General features: G+C 45.8%; 1 protein-coding gene across 2 annotated transcripts; it reads left to right on the top strand.

The window, feature by feature from the left end:
- Positions 1 to 1029: 1029 nt before the first annotated feature.
- Positions 1030 to 16379, top strand: cenpf (centromere protein F). 2 transcript variants are annotated; one of them, XM_076156125.1, is made up of 35 exons: positions 1030 to 1078; positions 1700 to 1871; positions 1990 to 2115; positions 2242 to 2312; positions 2545 to 2681; positions 3025 to 3116; positions 3195 to 3480; positions 3769 to 3971; positions 4128 to 4253; positions 4383 to 4511; positions 4680 to 4802; positions 4946 to 5081; positions 5214 to 5343; positions 5438 to 5717; positions 5806 to 6012; positions 6258 to 6445; positions 6737 to 6866; positions 7178 to 7456; positions 7627 to 8142; positions 8289 to 8462; positions 8722 to 9821; positions 9952 to 10124; positions 10306 to 10547; positions 10651 to 10759; positions 10867 to 11072; positions 11177 to 11395; positions 11484 to 11627; positions 11731 to 11920; positions 12013 to 12110; positions 12226 to 12267; positions 12396 to 13430; positions 13577 to 13709; positions 13822 to 14550; positions 14694 to 14815; positions 15445 to 16379. In XM_076156125.1, the coding sequence occupies exons 2-35, from the start codon at positions 1710 to 1712 to the stop codon at positions 15637 to 15639; spliced, it is 8232 nt and encodes a 2743-aa protein (XP_076012240.1). In that variant the 5' UTR covers positions 1030 to 1078; positions 1700 to 1709; the 3' UTR covers positions 15640 to 16379. The 2 variants fall into 2 exon arrangements, with proteins under 2 accessions (XP_076012240.1, XP_076012239.1); XM_076156124.1 differs by having other exon boundaries at positions 10300 to 10547.
- Positions 16380 to 17017: the final 638 nt, after the last annotated feature.

Here is a 17017-nt window from a genome sequence, read left to right as displayed (position 1 = left end):
GGGAACTATTATTCAAAATCATCAGCCATGACAGCAAAGATGAGAATAAAGCTTTTCAAGTTCATTTGTCAACTGCTCAATAAAACACAAGGTCCTTCTGTACATTAAAATTTCTTGTGACATGGCAAGCAACAACAACATATTGATATTTGTGTAAAGTACTCAGCATTAAAGACCATAGAGTTAAAGTGCAGTCCAGACTGAATAACAGCAGAGTAAACTATTACAAGTAAATATTAAGTGACGTGAGTGCTAGTGGGTAAAGTGTATTTGTTTGCCGGGACTTAATATGCTACGTTTTGAAAACTGGAAAATGCTTATTTTACAACTTGGACATTGCAGAGCAGGAACCCATCGTCGTGGTCAGATTCCATGCAAAAAAACCTTGAAATCTTTGAACAATGAAGTCTTTATACACAGCTGCTGCCATCTACTGGCGGTGTTTGGAAACGGCATGCCTACGTCAACTGCCATTTATTTAAATGCCTACATTTTCCTCTGTAATTATATTCTCTTGTACTTCTTAATGCATTAAACTACTTTAAAATATCCTTTATTTTTTTCTTATATCTATTTTATTTGTATTTATTTGTCTGGTTGACATCCATGTGGATAAAAAGGCGGCCCGGGATATAAACAGATGATTTTTTTAAATCACGTTTTTTTTTCGTTGGAAACTCACAAGAAGGGTTGTTGGTTTAAGCCTGTGCAAATTCTGGTCAATTCCAGACAAAGATATTGAATTGCATTTAATAACACAAATACGCATTGTATTGTTTTTACAATAGTTTGAAGAAAACGTTACTTCTAAATGTATAGCACGAATTGTAGTGTAAGTTTTTTATCGCCAGCATCTTATTATTCTTCCCTTTGATGACGTCATTGACTTTGCTGCGTTTGTATGCCGAGGACTGTCACGTGGTTGGGCAGGAACAGAAGTTAACCAATAACGTGCTCCCTTTCCTCAGCGCGCAGCCAATGGGAGCGGAGCTTTGAGGATCACAGATCTGGCGGACATTTGAATTTTTCAACGAAAAGAACAGCAGTAGACTCAACGTGAGAAACCGTCGCGCCTAAAGTAAGTGCAGTTAACAACAACTATCAATGTGTTTTTAATAAATCAACGGGATTTTCATATCAGAGTTTACATTTTCAGCCCGTGCTGTTGTGTGATGTGTAATATTCATATACTTTATTTAGCTACCACGCTAACAAAAACAAACAGATATTATCTTTGGGCTGATACCGTTAATTGTGAGGTTTTATCTTCAGCGTTGGCATTCAAGTTGACCCGCTTTATCAACATCTCATATGTTTAGTGCTTTACTAAATAAACGGTCTCCAATTCACTAACATTTAACTGCTTCATTTGGGTCCCACGCCAGCGCCGACTGGCCGCATATCATACGGTAGCTACCGGCCATGATGCTTGACACTAGCCTTCAAAGTTTATTTGTGTGTTGTGTTTTTACACGGACGAAGGTATCACCACTTAACTAGTTACATTGTTTCTTGCTAAATACAGTATGCGGAATGTCCAGTTGACATTCCCCTCTTTGTATTTCGAAGGCGGCGTCATGTTGACATTCTGACAGTTTTACGTTAAATTCTCTAGAATGCTGTTAGCAAAGGCACTACCTTAGACGTTTAGGTTTTTTTTTTCCCCCTATAAAATTGAGTTTATGAACTATTTGCCAAGGTTTCTAACCATGAGCTGGGTGGTGGAGGAGTGGAAGGATGGACTTCCAGGGAAAGCCCTGCAGAAGATCAAGGAGATGGAAGTTCAGCTGGACAAACTGAAGAAGGAAAGGACCCAGAAACAGTTCCAACAGGACGCCCTGGAGTCTGCCCTACAGAAACAGAAGCAAAAGGCCAGTTGTGGAGCATGGATGGACGAGTGAACTTAAATGAAGCTTAATTGATCCTCATGGGAAAAGAAGGTTTTAGGAACTTACTAAATTCCCTCTCTGCGTCTGTTTCCTCCTGCAGATGGACAGTGAACGCACTGAGACTTCTTCTTTGAAAAGAGAGAACCAGTCTTTGGTAGAGTCGTGCGACTCACTGGAGAAAGCACGGCAGAAGGCTGTTTATGACCTCGGGGTCAAAGAGCAGCAGGTCAGTGTTGCTGATGTAATGTGGGGAAACTCAAACTACAGTTTTAGTGCAGCTGTGGTTATTTTGAGTCTATAATCCTGTGATTTCTCTGTTGTGATATGACTAAATCCCTGCTCCTAAACTCAGGTCAACTACTTGGAAGGCCAGCTCAGCTCCTGCAAGAAGACCATCGAACGCCTGGAACAGGAGCTTAAGAAGTGAGTCAGATGTTGATGTGCAGTTGTGTGTGTGTGTGTGTGTGTTTTTGAGAAAGCGGGGGATTGTGTGTGTGTGTTTTTCATTGCAGATCTGTTGTTGATTGTTGCAGATTAATTCTCACCGTAATATGATCAAGTTTCGATTTGAGTTCAATACAAACCGGTGAAAATTATTATTATTATTATTATATCTTAATTTACTGATGATATTTGTGTTTTGCATTCTGCTTAGGTACAAAAATGAATTGGATCGGTCTCTGCCCTCCGGCTCTTCCTCCCTGTCAGCCTCTTCCTCTGAGCTTCAGCCATACAATACTCCGCAGAAGAGTTTCCCCACCCCAGCTGCTGCCTCTGTTTACAAACACCAGGGTATAACACACATGTTTTTATCCCCTGTGTTAACCTTTAGGCTTAAAGACACATTTTTTTAAAAGAAACTTGCATAAAAGGGTTGTTTTCTGACAAATCCTTTTTTTCTCTTTGCACATTTCTTATTAACCCAATTATTGTGCTCACAAACTGTGTGTTTGCCTATTTCTGTACATGATAAGAGTGTACAACTGTATGTGCTATAGTAGATGGCAGCAATAGTTATTGTCGTTGTCATCAGCTTTTCGTGTAGTCGTATGTATGTGTCAAATATACTTATTGGATGGGATGTGTGTAGTGTGTTATTGTATCCTGACATGTAAACTGCATGTGTGTGCTACAGATAACAGACTAGAGGAGCTTCAGGAGAAATACAGCCAGGAGGTGGAGGAAAGGAAAAGACTGGAGACGGAACTCAAAGTCCTGCAGGTCAAAGTGAGTGTCTAAGTCACATTTATTACTGTGTGTGTGTCATTATTTGTCGACGAAGTTAACTCATTTCTCCTCTACTAGTTCTTGAACCAGTCATCAGTAAGTTTAAGCCACAAGGACATTGCTGCTCGCCAACAAGCAGGATCTTCCATATTTCCATGGCAACAGCAAGATCACACACAGAGCCGTCCATCCCAGGGTGCCATGGAAACGCCCCTGAAGAGGCGGTGTGGCACCGGCTCATCCCTCTGGGACGCTCACGAGGAAACGCCCATCAAATCCAGCCAGCAGCTCAGCTGTGCACGAGCAGTCCAGAGTCCCAGCGGCTCCACCCAACCCATGGATCAGCTCCGGGCTCTCAACCAAGGTTCATTCTTCATCATAACGAGCTATAGACATATTCCCTCCATAGCTCTGAACGGAATATGTCGTAGTGTATTTGTCACTTTTTACTATACTAGGTATCCATTTCTGCAGGTTTTTCACCTGGAATTTAAAATGAGATATTTCTGTATAGTTAGTTAATTAGATACAAGTGATATAACATTATGATCCTTCTTTAACGCTGCGATACTGTGTTCCAGTGTTTGACAGCTTTGCAAGGTTCTGTTGTAGTATTAATATCTCTGATTGTCTTATCAAAATTCTCTGTCAGAGCTGCGTGGCCGTGTGTCAGAGCTGGAGAGAAGTCTGTCCTGCCAGGAGAAAGAGGTCCGTAACCAGGCCTCTAAACTGCAAGAGCTCCAAACCCAAGTGGACAAAGCCCGCAAAGAGCTGAGTGAGCGGGACAGAGACCTGGCCAGGAACGGCCAGGAGCTGACCCAGGCTAAAGATAAACACGAGCAGCTTGAGGCCAAGGTAGGTTTCCATCTTTGCTTTTAGAGTTTGATGATCTAAGTGAGATATATTTTAAATTTCAACCGGATGACAAGGTTTATATTAAAGGAGTTAGTAGCTAAAACAGAGGGGATTGATTACATCACTGGTATGACATCTTCTGCTGTGTGTTCTTAGTGTTCATCGGTGGAGCAGAAGCTGAAGCAGGTCACAGAGGAGATGAGCTGTCAGAGGCACAATGCTGAGAGCTGCAAACGAGCCCTGGAGCAGAAAATAAAGGACCAGGAGAGAGACAGTCAGAAGGTCGAACAGCCTTTTCCACACAGCTTCAATGACTGCATGCCTGTCGTATACTGTCCCTCTATTTGTGAATCAGCTATTACTAATAAACAGCACTGTTTGAGATGATGTGTATTTGTTGGTGTTTTGTAGGAGCTAGCTCAGTTCCAGACCTCTCACCAGGCTTTGGAACAACAGTTCAACCAGACCAGAACAAAACTTACCCAAGACATCCAACAGTCCAAAACAGACTGCAACGTACTCCAGGCAGACATGGAGAAGGTAACCTGACTCTGTCCTTCACTTCTGTTCTCCTTCTTTGATTCGTCTCCAGCACCTCACAGCTAGAATTTGTGTGACAGCACTTCTGTGCTAAATTTAGATTGAGGTTTTAGGCAGTTTGAGTCATTCCTTTGACTCTATTTTGCTTTTTGTTGCTCTCCTACTCAGCTAAGCCTCCAGAAGAATCAGGTGGAGAGGGAGGTGGAGGAGCAGAGACATAAACTGCTGAGGTCCGAGCAAAGCCTCCAGGTCAGCCAGACCAAAGAGCAGGATGTGCGCAAGAAGATGGAGGTGAGTCTCCTCTGTGTGCGCGTGTGTGTGTGTGTGTGTAGGCTTGTGTGTGTCAAGTGTTAATAAAGGCTATGATATTGCAGCTGTCACTTCATATTGAGTGATTATTCACATTTCCTTGTTTCTCCTCATCCTCTCTTTAGGAGCTTCAGAAAGAAAAGAACAGTGCGTCTGTGCAGTTGGACCAGAAGAGCAGGCATCTGTGTCAGTTGGAGGAAGAGAAGAAGAGCTTAGACCAGAGCCTCAAACGCACCCAGTGTCTACTAGATGATCTCAAAGGTAAAGCAGTGGTATGAATGGAAATCGCAGTATTAGCTGTTCTGGTAATAATCTGAGGTTATCTCTGTATTTTACCACCTTTGCAGCTACATTGTAGCTAACATTGAATATGATAATGTGTTGGCTCTGTAGCTAAATCAGAGGCACAAACGGAGGAGCTGAAGAGGCTTCAGGCTAAACTGGAGCAACAAAATCTGTCATCATCCCAGGAGCTGACAAACTTCAAGAAGTCACTTTCTGAAGCAGAGAACAAAAATGAAAGGTCATTGTGTTTTCTATCACATTTTGCAAACAGAATTATATTTGCATATGCTTAGTATTTAACCTGTAAACATTGCTGTGTTGTTTTGCTCTAGCTCCCAGAAAGAACTGCAGAAACAGAAGATGGAGACAGAGCAACTGACCACGAGGCTCACAGTTGTAGAGAAGGACAACCAGGAGCTGAAATCCAGTCTCACTGCAAAACAGAATGAATGTGTGGAACTGAAAGAAGAGCACCAAGTGCTCCTGGAGTGGAAGAAAGAGAAGGAGACGCTGATCAATGAAACTGAGGCAGTGCAGAAAGATCTGACTGAGAAAATCTCTGACTCCGAGAAGAGTCTCAGATTGCAGATTGAGGCTAGTGATGAATTAAAGGTAACCTGTGCACTATTACCAAAGCACTTTGTATATTCATTCAAAAAACTTTGACTCCTAACCATCATTATGTTTCCACTGGGTGCAGAAGCAGATTGTGACTGCAGAGGGTGACCGAGCCACTCTGTCAGCCCAGATTGATTCTCTGAAGGGAGAACTCCTCAACAAGAGCACAGAGCTTGTGGAGAGGCAGCACCAGTACGAGGAGCTCCAGTCTGAACTCTCTGAGGCCAGACAGAAACACACCAAAGACCTGGAGAATGTCTGCGTGCAAGTGGCACAACTACAAACACAGGTCAGTTTATATTCAAATGCTATACTACAAAGTACTATGGGATCATAATGCGTTTTACATTTTAGGAGGATTCAATGGAGAACTATATTCTATGTCATTGAATTAGACTGCACTATTAATCTAATACCGTTGCATGCCATTATAAGCAATATGATGCAAAATGAGACATAGCAGCACTCAATGAAACGAACAAGGCTGTACAGAACACAGTTGCAAGAAAAGTAATCCTGTTTTTATTTGAACAGATTAAAGACTTGGAGTCACGGCTGCAAAAGGAAACGGTTCGAGCAGAGGAGGCTGAGAGTTCCTATGCCCAGCTGCAGGACCTGGTCTGCTCCAAAGACCAGATCGTTGAGTTGAGCCAGTCTGAGATCAGGCAGCTCAGGGAGAGCCTGGCTCAGGCCACCGCACAGCACCAGGAGCAAAGTGCCAGGTGGGACATTTCCTTTTTTTGTTTGCCTTTTCTTTTTATCTAAAAAATAATAATAATAATTCTACACAAATGAAGTCACATCTGACTGAATGGAAAGGCTGATCTCAGTACCTGGTCATTTAATCAGTGACTGTGATGTTTGCTGTTGTTTCGATCTGTTCAGTCAACAATAGTCTGGATATGTTTACGTTCAAATAGTATTCTGGCAAATGTCTCCTCAGTGGAAACCCTAAATGATAAAGATTCTTCTAATGTGCGTGTTTCCTGTCTGTTGCCTCTGATGTGTGTCAGGCTGGCGGAGGAGAAGGCGGCTCTGATGAGGCAGTGTGAGGAGAGCGTCACAGCAAAGGCTGAGGAGGCTGAGCAGATCAAGCTTCGTTTGGAGGAAGCTCAGCAAGAGCTGCTGCTCACCAAAACCCAGGTGTGTTTCACTTCACTGTCACTGGGCAACTTAACTGGTAACATATTGAACTAGATTGTCTGCTCTTATTGTATTGTTTATGATGATTATGTTATTTTATTGTTTATGTTAATGATTAATTGGTAATATTGACTCCTGCTTTGTTGATCAGTTAATGGAGTTGAATATTTCAGGCAGTAGCTGGTATTTCAAAACGGTGTGTAAAACTGGAACAAGGCTGGAATTGATGAAGTAATCAGTTTGTCTAGCATGATAGGATTACATCATAACATATAAAAACCATAGCTGAATTCTTATCTTCCTGTCTTCAGATCAGTTCCAAGGATCAGGTCCTGAAGGTCCAGGAGCATCTGGGAGCTGAGCTGCAGAGACAGATTAAGACACTGTCTGAGAGCGAAAAGGGGCACAAACGGATGTTTGAGGAGAAATCAGAAGCACTGGAGCAATTAGGAGAGCAGCTCAAGGATCTGCAGAGGCAGACGGAAGAGAAGGAGAGGAAGGTCAGAGAGGCTGAGGCCAAGATGACCTGTGTGGAGGAAGAAAACGCTGAACTGCAAAGGGAAGTTCAAGAGATGAAGAAAGAAGCAGGGGTAAAATTATGTTTGTTTTCTTTTATGTTGTACTACATTTCCTCTTATCTGGGGAAAAACTATTAATCTTGTAGATTTTATAAAAACAAATTGTGTTGCTTTTCTTCTTGATCTCTATCTGACTGTAAAGACTGTATAGTAGCCTCACCTTCATTCTATTTGTTCTTAAGATCCTGCAGCTTAATCACTGTGAGAAGATCAACAACCTTGTTGGGAAGATATCCTCTTTGGAGGGCGAGGTAACTGAATTCAAGGATGCAGCAGAGAAGCTTCCTGTCTTGAAAAATGAACTGGAAGCTCTGGAGAAGAGTCACTCCTCCACTGTTGAAGTCAACTCAAGCCTGGAGAAAACCCTGACAGAGAAAATAAGTCTGATCCGTACTTTGGAGAACGAGGCCAAAGAAGTGACGGAGACGATGAGCAGAGCGTCAGAGAGCCACAGCTCAGAGATCCAGAGTCACCTCAGTGAGCAGAGGAGCCTTAAACAGCAGCTTAAAGCCACCAAGCGATCAGAAACCGCTGCCAACATGGAATCCAGTGCTCGTCAGAAGGACATCCACTCTTTGAAGGCAACGTTGTCAGCTGCTTCACAAGGCCTGGAGGAGAGAGACGGCCAGATAAAGAGTCTGAAGGAGAAGCTGAATAAAGTGGAAGCAGAGCAGACCAAGGCCATGAACAAAATCAAGGTCTGGTTAATATTATGTTCATCACTTAAGAGTTAGAGCTCTGCTTGTTTACAGTTTTCTTGCATAGAAAAGAAAATTACCTTGCTGTGTTACACCAGTCTGCCTCAGATTTAACCGCTTCATTTCCTTCAATTGTCCACATTAAGGTTCAAGTGGAGATGCTGCAAATGGACCTGGACGACAACGAGGCAACCGTGAATGCTTTTGAAAATCAGGTGGAGGAGCAGAGAGGAACTATATACTCACTGGAGGGTAAGCTTGCTCACAACCAAACCCAGATGTCCGACATGGAGTCCAGGCTGGAGGACAGCAAAGCACAGGTAGAGACACAGACACACTGAAGTACAGAGCAGCACTTCCATACTTCAGTCCATAATTCATGCTTTTGTTTCATTTTGGCCTCAAATAATGTAACTGGTATACAGAAAGTCACCCATTGGCTGAATATGGCATCAGAAATTCATTTGTTTTTTAATTTTGTCCTGCACTTCGCACCTCTGAAGCACTTTGTGACATAAGCTTTTGAAAGGTGCTACACAAATGAACTTTAGCATAAACATACTGTAACTCTGATTTTAGGTCTCTGTCTTGGAATCCCGTTTTGATGAGGTCCAATCCCAGAATTCTGAGCTTGAGTCACAGTACATCACCGCTAAGGAGGAATTGTCAGAGAGGAGCTGTGAAATAAGTCGTCTGGAGGAAGATGCTGCCAAACTAACCCAACTTGAGGAGAACGTTGCCGCATTAGAGTCTAAACTCAGTGAGGCCGCCGAGCAAAAATTGAAGTTGGAGACAAACCTCAGACAGATAATTGAGGACAAAGACCGTAATCTCTCTCTGCTGCTCGGGGACAAAACCAGCCTTGAGGTTACTTTGAACCAGGTAATGAATGACAAACAACAAGGAGAAACTGATTTGATTCATGTAATTGCAGAGAAGAAACATCTGGAAGCTACTCTAGACAAACTCGCTGAAGAGAACAAACAGCTGCAGGTAAACCTCAAGCAGTTGACTGAAAAAATCCAGCAAGCAGAAACCAAGATCAGTCAAACGATCTTAGAGAAACACGAAGCTGAATCGACCTTCAGACAGGTCATTGATGAGAAAGCCCAGCTAGATGTCACCCTGAAGCTGATAAAGGAGGAGAAGGTTGATCTAGAAGCTACCTTAAACAAGCTCTCTGATGAGAACAACCAGCTGGAGACAAGCTTGAAGCAGACAGTGGAGAAGAACCAGCAGCTTGAGGGCGACGTACGCCGCATAACCGAAGAAAAGCTTCAAACAGACATTAAGTTAAACCAAGTAACTGAAGAGAAACATCAGCTAGAGGCCAGACTGGAGCAGCTGCCAAAAGAGGAAAATGGATCTCATGATGCAAACATGCAATCAGAGGCAGTTTGTGATCTAACATCTCAATCAAATGAGATGTTGTCTGACGAGAATCAAGAACATGAGACGCTTAAAATAGAGATGAACTCTAATCAACTCGTTGAAGAGAAGCTCACACTACACGCTTCCCTGGATCTCACTGCTGATGAGAACTGTGAAGAAGAGATGACCTCACTCACAGAGAACAACTGTCCCCAGCCCTCCATCCTGTCCTCAGCGCAGGAGCCCCAGAACCTGCAGGAGGAGCTGGAGATGAGCGAAATGAGGAGCGAGGAGGAAACCAGAGAACGGTACGCTGCTTAATCCATACGTGTATAAACCTTTTTGGATGTTCACATCAGTCATCGGGCCTCTAGCCGGCTCCCGTCTGTCTTTAACTTTACTCATTTGCTATTTTTTGCTAATTGCGTCTAACCCAAGGTGTGAGGAAGACATTGAGGAGGAGGAGGATTTGCTGCGGGCAATGGAGGAGGAGAGTGAAATAAGCTGTGACCAGGAGGAAGCAGCACAGCTGGGAGCCTCCCAGTCAGCACTGCAGTCAGAGTCACAGCAGGAGCACCAGCAGCCCCCCGCAGATCAGGATCAATGCAGCAGTGAGTCATTACACGGTGCTTCAAACCGATTTCACCGATGCAGCATTTTAGTTTCCATCACTGCAAAGTTAAGACAAGGACCTGGTTAGACTATTGATGCTCCTTTTGTTGTTAATCAGACTATGGAATATGACTTAACTGCTCATTAATGAATCATGTTCCATCTGCCTGTCAGCCACAGAGCCCCAGTTACAAGATGATCTCAACCACTACAAGGAAACGGCCGGAAAACAACAAGGCGAACTCCAGGCCCTCCACATAGAGCTCGAGCTGCTGAACTCAGATCTCGCTCTAAGAAAAGAGCTGAGCTCCGACCTGGAGGTCCAAGTTCAGACGCTGGAGGAGAAACTTCAGGCAGCAGAAGAAGAGGCAAGTGGAACAGCCCAGAAGCTGAACAAGGAGAAGAAAGAGCTCGCAAACCAGGTAGAGGACAGGAAGTGCATCGTGTCATTATTAATGTTGTCGTTCTATTCTGCAAACGTTACATCTGCCGAACCCGACAGTAACCGTGTGTGTGAATGTTTAGATATCCCAGCTGTCAGAGGAGCGGGAGGCGTTATCTGTGCAGCTACAGACGACTAAATGCCAGCTGACTGATGTTACGGATATGCTGGAAGGACTGGAGATGGCCAAAGGTAAAAGATCCTGCGCTGCACTCGGCAGATGCAGTTAACGTCTCACACTATTTGTGAACAATCACCCGAGTGTGGTCGTAATTTAAAACGTGTGATATGTTCCGCAGGTTGCTGGGATGAGAAGTTCCTCCAGCAGAGGAGCGAGCTGAGTCGGGTTCGTTCTGAGAAGGCCAACCTGGAGCTGCACATCCTCGGCATGGAGACCGACCTGGACTCGCTGCAGGTGGAGAGCGCTGGGCTGAAGGCCGAGGCGGAGAGCCAGAGGAAGACTTGTTCATGCATGGAGGAGAAGATGGAGACGCTCCTGGCTGAGGTAATGCAAAGTCACGTCTTTGTTCTGGAGTGGATCAGTAAGCAGTGAGGCAATGTGCATATTCTCTAGCAAACACCCCACTGATCAATGATGTGTTCTCATAGACGACCCAGCTGAGGTCAGAGCTTGTGTCGTGTACCGAGGAGCGAGATGAGGTGAATCAGTCTGTGGGCAAATGGAAGGAACAGGTCGACAGTCTGGAGAAGACCAACTGTGACACCAGACAGTTGATCTCCATCCTGGAGGAGGACATCAGAGCGGGAAAGAAGGAGTGTGACGCCCTGCAGAGCAACCTGGAGAAGCTGCAGCAAGAGAGGCAGCAGGTACAGACATCAGTGATCAGTCATCACCTGCTCGGGAATTGGTTATGTTGTGATTTCTATTAAGAGTTTATTTTCTCTTAAACCGAAGCTGTTGGAGCAGATCAGAGCCCTGGAGGAAACCATCTATCAGCAGAGGGCCGAGACGGAGGAGCTCAGTGGGCAGCTGGACAAGTTCAGAGCAGACGAGACCTCGACCTGTCAGAACGCAGAGTCCATGGTCTCCAAGATACAGGTGAGGGGACAACAACAAATCATTAAGGGAGTACAAAATAGTTTTAAGTAGTCAGAAGCAGACTTTAAGAGTTTTAAATCTCCTCCTCCTCTTGGCCCATAAGGATTTAGAGGGAGAGGTGAGTCGTCTCTTGCAGTCTCTGGAGTCGTCTCTGCTTGAAAAAGGGGAGATCGCCTCTCGCCTGAACTCCACACAGGACGAGGTCAAGCAGATGAGGAGCGGCATAGAAAAGCTCCGGGTTCGCATCGAGTCGGACGAGAGGAAGAAGAACAAGATGGGCGAGCTGCTCAAAGGTGACGACTGAAGAGACCGAGCTGAGCGTCTTACTGTTGTTGTTGAGACCTGAGGAGAAGTTGTCCTAACTGTGACTCTGTGAACTCCACAGCTGCCCAGAGGAAGTCAGACTCTCTGCAAGACCGCATCGACGGGCTGGAGAGAGAGAAGGACGAGGTGGAGCAAAGCCTGGAAGAGGCTGTGATGCAGGTAATGACACGATTTAGAGCCGCTGCAATAAATCAACACATCAGGAGATCAGATAAGCTCACAGCTCACATCTCTCTCTCTTGTATTAAATATGATGTGATATGTACTTGCACAGGCGGAGACGGCCAAAGATGAACTGGAGGAGGAACAGAGAAAGGTACGGTCACATGCTTCTGTGTCATGTTCCACTTTGTTGCTCGTTAGAAGTTTCTATTCTTCTTCTCTCTTTTGAACTGAGGCTTTTCATTGAATTTGTCTCTAATCTTCCCACCATCTGCCCCTCAGGTGGAGGAGGAGAAGAGAGAGATCGGGGACAAGCTGTCTGAGCTCTCTGCCACCCTGGACACGCTGAGATCTGAGAAAGAGCACATGGAGAAAGAGCTGGAGAAGAAAAGCCAAGAGATAGAGGAGCTGAAGGCTACCAAGGAGCAGCTGGAGAGGGGGATGGAGAGGGCCGAGATGGACAGAAGAGAGGAGGAGGAAAGGCAGAGATGCAGAGTGGAGGAGCTGGAAAAGGGGATGAGAGAGGAAGCGGAGAACCAAAACAAGCGAGTAGGTGAACTCCAGGATCAGCTGGAATCTTCTCAGCAGAGGGGAATCTCCCTGGAACGCAGGAACGCAGAGACGGAGGGGGAGAAAGAGAGGATGCAGGCTCAGCTGGAAGAGCTAGCGAAGGAGAGAGAGCGTCTGGAGTGCTCTGTGGAGGAGTGGGCGAACGAGAGGGCCAACATGAGGACCCGTACGCAGAGTCTGGAAGAAGAAACTGAGGCGCTTAAAACACTTATAAAGGCAGAAGAGGAGAGAGCTACGAGGGAGGCAGAGAGCAGAGAAGCCTCACACCAATCCATCGCTTCTCTCACTTCAGGGAAAACTCAGCTGGAGGAAGAGAAGGCACGACTCACGGAGGAAAAGGAGAAACTGCAGTTAACTTTGTCTTCAGTCGAACAGGAGAGAGACGACTTCTGCTGCACTCTGGAGTCTGTGAGAGAGACGCTGGCAGTGGAGAGGGAGAAGCTCTCCTCCAGCCTCGCCTCCATGGTGAAGGAGAAGCAGGAGGCGCACGATGAACTGCATTCGTTAAAGCGGGAAAATCAAAGAATAGAAGAGGATAAATCGAGGCTGGAGGGAGAAAAAGAGAAGCTGCAGAGCTCCGTCGCTTTGAGTGAAGGAGAGAAAGAGAACCTGAGCTCTGCGCTCTCTGCACTAGAAGAAGAGAAGCAAAGAGCAGAGACGGAGAAGGAACAACTAGTGACGGAACAAGAGAACCTTCAGTCTGCAGTCGCCTCTTTGGAGAAACAGCTGGAGACGAAGACAGAGCAGGTAAGTGCACACACACACACACACACACACACACACACACACACACACACACACACACACACACACACACACACACACACACACACACACACACACACTTGCTATTTGTTCAGACCTGATGCAGAGTCTCTGTCCGGCCCTCGCAGGTGTCGGAGTTGTCGTCCCGAGGCGCCCGTCTGGCTAAAGAGCGAGACTCGGCCCTCAGTAAGATGAACCTGTGGATGAAGACCTGCAAACAGCTGGAGCAGGAAAAACAGGAAGTGATGTCACACAGCCCAGGTGAGCACACAGGCACACATAGTTTTTGAGCGGAGTCCAGTTAACCATGTGACCACACTCAGGTCTGTCCCGCCTCACGCCTGCCTAAAGCACAGTTGAATGTTTGTTACAGGAGATGCAAAGAGCAGCGAGGAGACGCAGGCTGAGGTCAACCAGCTGAAGAAGGAGGCGGAGGAGCAAAAGAAAGAAGTGCTGGACCTTCAGGCCGCCCTGGAGAAGAAGACGCAGGAGGCAGAGGAGAAGAGGAGCGAGGCAGAAGAGAGGAGCAAAGTGGCGGAAGAGCTCCAGGCTGCCGTAGACGAGAGGAGGAAGGAGTTGGAAGAGAGGGAGAGACAGCTGGAAGAAACCAGAGAGGACCTGCGAGAAGTAAACCAACTTCTGGAGGAGAAGAGCAAGGAGGCGGATGAGAGCATGGACAAATACTGCAGCCTTATGGTCAAAGTACACAAACTGGAGGAGACCAACGAGGCTGTGACCACACGGCTGGAGCAGATCACAGCCAGCCAGCACGCCAGCCACACCAACGGCCACCCAAGCAGCGCCGACAGGGCCACTGGGCAGCGTTCAGGCAGGAAGTCTTCCTCCAGACAACAGCAGGAAGTGAAGAGCAACAACGCAGAGAACACGGCTCCTTCAACTCCTCGCGCGTCCCTCATTCCCGTGTCCCGCTCATCTGGCAAACGGGGCCACCGCAACATCAGCGATAAAGACGGCGCGCAGGAGGCGCTGCACAACCTCACCAAGAAGCTACGAGAGAACGCGGCAGGGACGACCACACCCAAACGCGAACAGGAAGAGGACGAGTTCAAGCCGGAGGGGCTTCCCGAACTGGTGCAGAGGGGTACGTACAGGGCGCTGCCACCCGGTGTCGAGCTACAGCACTGCTGCGTGTCCCCGTCACTCCTCAGCAGCACATTAGTGACGATTGAGCGCCACATTCTCTTCATCGGTATTGTTCTCTGACATCATCTGATCTCCATTCAGGTTTCGCTGATATTCCCATGGGGGAGGCCAGCCCCTTCATCATGAGGAGGACCACAGTGAAGCGCTGTAGCCCCCGACTGGCCACCAGACAAACGGGTACGACCGACGCAGCTGACAGCAAGGTGAGCGACGCAAAGACACACCATCGTCTCTCTCAAATATCACCACAAATGAACCTACAAGGGCTGAAAGTGAAGGCTGAGACACACGAGCACACCAGCAGACAGGTTTGATGTGCAGTTACATTCTGGGCCCAACAGGGGGAGATGAGCATCAATAAAACTGTTATGAGGATTAACAGAACAAGCTGTTTTTCCAAAATATTCATCTTATAATTAACTCCTCAGTCATTAACTTCTACATGTGGAGAATGTTTTGCTTGACTCACCCATCAGTGACTCATTACACAGTATTTTCCTTCCTCTTAGATTAATCTGCACATAATGTCACGCAGCTTTTTACAAATGGCTTAACAGGGCAAATTCCCAGATACAGACAATTTTCCAGGTCAGCAGCTGCGTGTTAGTTCAGGTTGCAGGGCCCCTGATTTGTCCCCGGGGTATCCGGAAGCTGCCATCCGACTTTTGGATTAGTCCAGGTCAGGTCAGCTTCTTACTGCTCGCAGGTCAACTGAAGTAAAGCGAGGTGGCGGGTTCGGATCCCACCTGATGGGCCTCCCCCACTGACTCGCCAAGTGAACTTTGGTCCTCTTTGGGTAATCTCTGTTTCTCATATTGCTCTGTCTCTACAGGTTTTGGGGCCCCTCCCCCTTCTTAACAGCCCATCTTCCACCACGGTGACCGAAGGGTCAAACGGGAAGTACACTTCGCCGAGCCGCGACGAGAAAACCGCACGGCGCTCGCTGAGGTCGGCACAAACGCCCGAGCAGACGGAAAGTGGCTTAAAGGAGCGGGCAAAGCAGGAAGAGAACTGCCACGTTCAATAGGGAACACACACACACACACACACACACATCACTTATCTAAGACTTCACATTCACACTTTTTGCAGAACACTCTCACACACCTTGTATATATGGGTCCATCTTATGTGTTGGTGTATTTTTTTCATGTTTTTGTAAGCCCGTTCTGTCTGAAAGGCATTATGGGAATTGTAAGTGAACTGGTGAGACGGCGAGGGAAAGCGATCACGCCAAAACAGCCACTCGGGTGCAGCCGTCAAGTAGTTTTCTATGTTTTGCATCTCCTCCATCTTGCATCTCCTTGCTGTTGTCTCCGTCCAGTCACATGCTTACTAATGGCAGCTATGTAGATTTTGCATCTTTATTGGATTTAATATTTTCTCTTTTGTTTTTAAGTCACTCCAGAAACCCCAATCTGTTTCTGAACTAATTTTAGGGATGTGTGTCTTTTGTATTTTCAGGTTCAGTCTGGCCCCAGGTTAGAGATCCAGAACTTTAAAGTTTTGCCAATTTTGACTTTTTTAAACCACTAAAGCCAATACATTTGAAGAATCCAATAAATAACCCCACAAGATCATATAGAATCACTCATTTCAACCAAAATGTCAGATAGAACCGTATAATACTGAGGTCATCATGTGCTTCAAGCAGTTTGACATGTTTTTTTACCTTTTTGTTTACTTGCAGGTGCATAGATTGATGTTATTGATCACTGTAAATATTTTCCTTATGTCAAATGACTTTTTTCTAACTAAACTTTCCAATTTTACACAGATTGTTTGGTCTCTTTGTCTTATTTTATACACATCATTCATATCAAAGTGGTGCAGATTATTTTTCTGAATCAACAGCAATCTGTTTCAACTCTTAAAAATGACGTAAGAAGCAATTCATCAGTGATTAATGTTAAATCACATTTTATATTTAGATTTAGAATTCTTGGCTTTTGGAGAGAAATAATGATTCCAAATTAGAGCGTCGAGTGAACATAGATTCTTAGTTCATCTTCCATATTAAGGTTCACTAAAGCCGTCCTCTGCTGCTGCTATGCACGCTGCGTCCTGCAGGGGTCACAAGGTCACATCTTCCCGTACATGGAGCCGCTTACTAAGCCTCTGATATCATCTGCTCCTTTTCCACTTCAAATTAGTTCATTTAGTTGGTTTCTGGGAATTGCCAGTCCGGGAAAGGTGAGCCGGTTATGTCATCCACTTTCTCCCAAACAAAGGCTCCATTTCTCGGCCGCATTCAAAGTGGAGAAGTCGAGTCATGCGACTGAGAAAGAGGTTTTTCAAATGACGCAGCCTAGATCACCTCACTGAGTACCTAATTGGCACAATTGCTTATGAAGAACAAGAGCGCGTTAACTTTTCCTGGTGATGGAGTTTGTTAATAATCAGAC

Source organism: Genypterus blacodes, unplaced genomic scaffold, assembly GCF_046128005.1.
Source record: "Genypterus blacodes isolate CSIRO-AG114 ecotype Tasmania unplaced genomic scaffold, CSIRO-AGI_Gbla_v1 ptg000067l_1, whole genome shotgun sequence".
Lineage (NCBI taxonomy): Eukaryota > Metazoa > Chordata > Actinopteri > Ophidiiformes > Ophidiidae > Genypterus > Genypterus blacodes.
The sequence above is the reverse complement of the archived record's forward strand: the minus strand, read 5'-3'. Positions and strand labels throughout refer to the sequence as shown.

Coding starts and splice junctions, on each gene's coding strand:
- cenpf (XM_076156124.1), top strand. CDS start 1,710: ATGAGCTGGGTGGTGGAGGAGTGGAAGGATGGACTTCCAGGGAAAGCC. Junction 3,481..3,768: donor GCTCCGGGCTCTCAACCAAG/GTTCATTCTTCA, acceptor ATTCTCTGTCAG/AGCTGCGTGGCCGTGTGTCA. Junction 12,268..12,395: donor TGGAGGAGGAACAGAGAAAG/GTACGGTCACAT, acceptor TCTGCCCCTCAG/GTGGAGGAGGAGAAGAGAGA.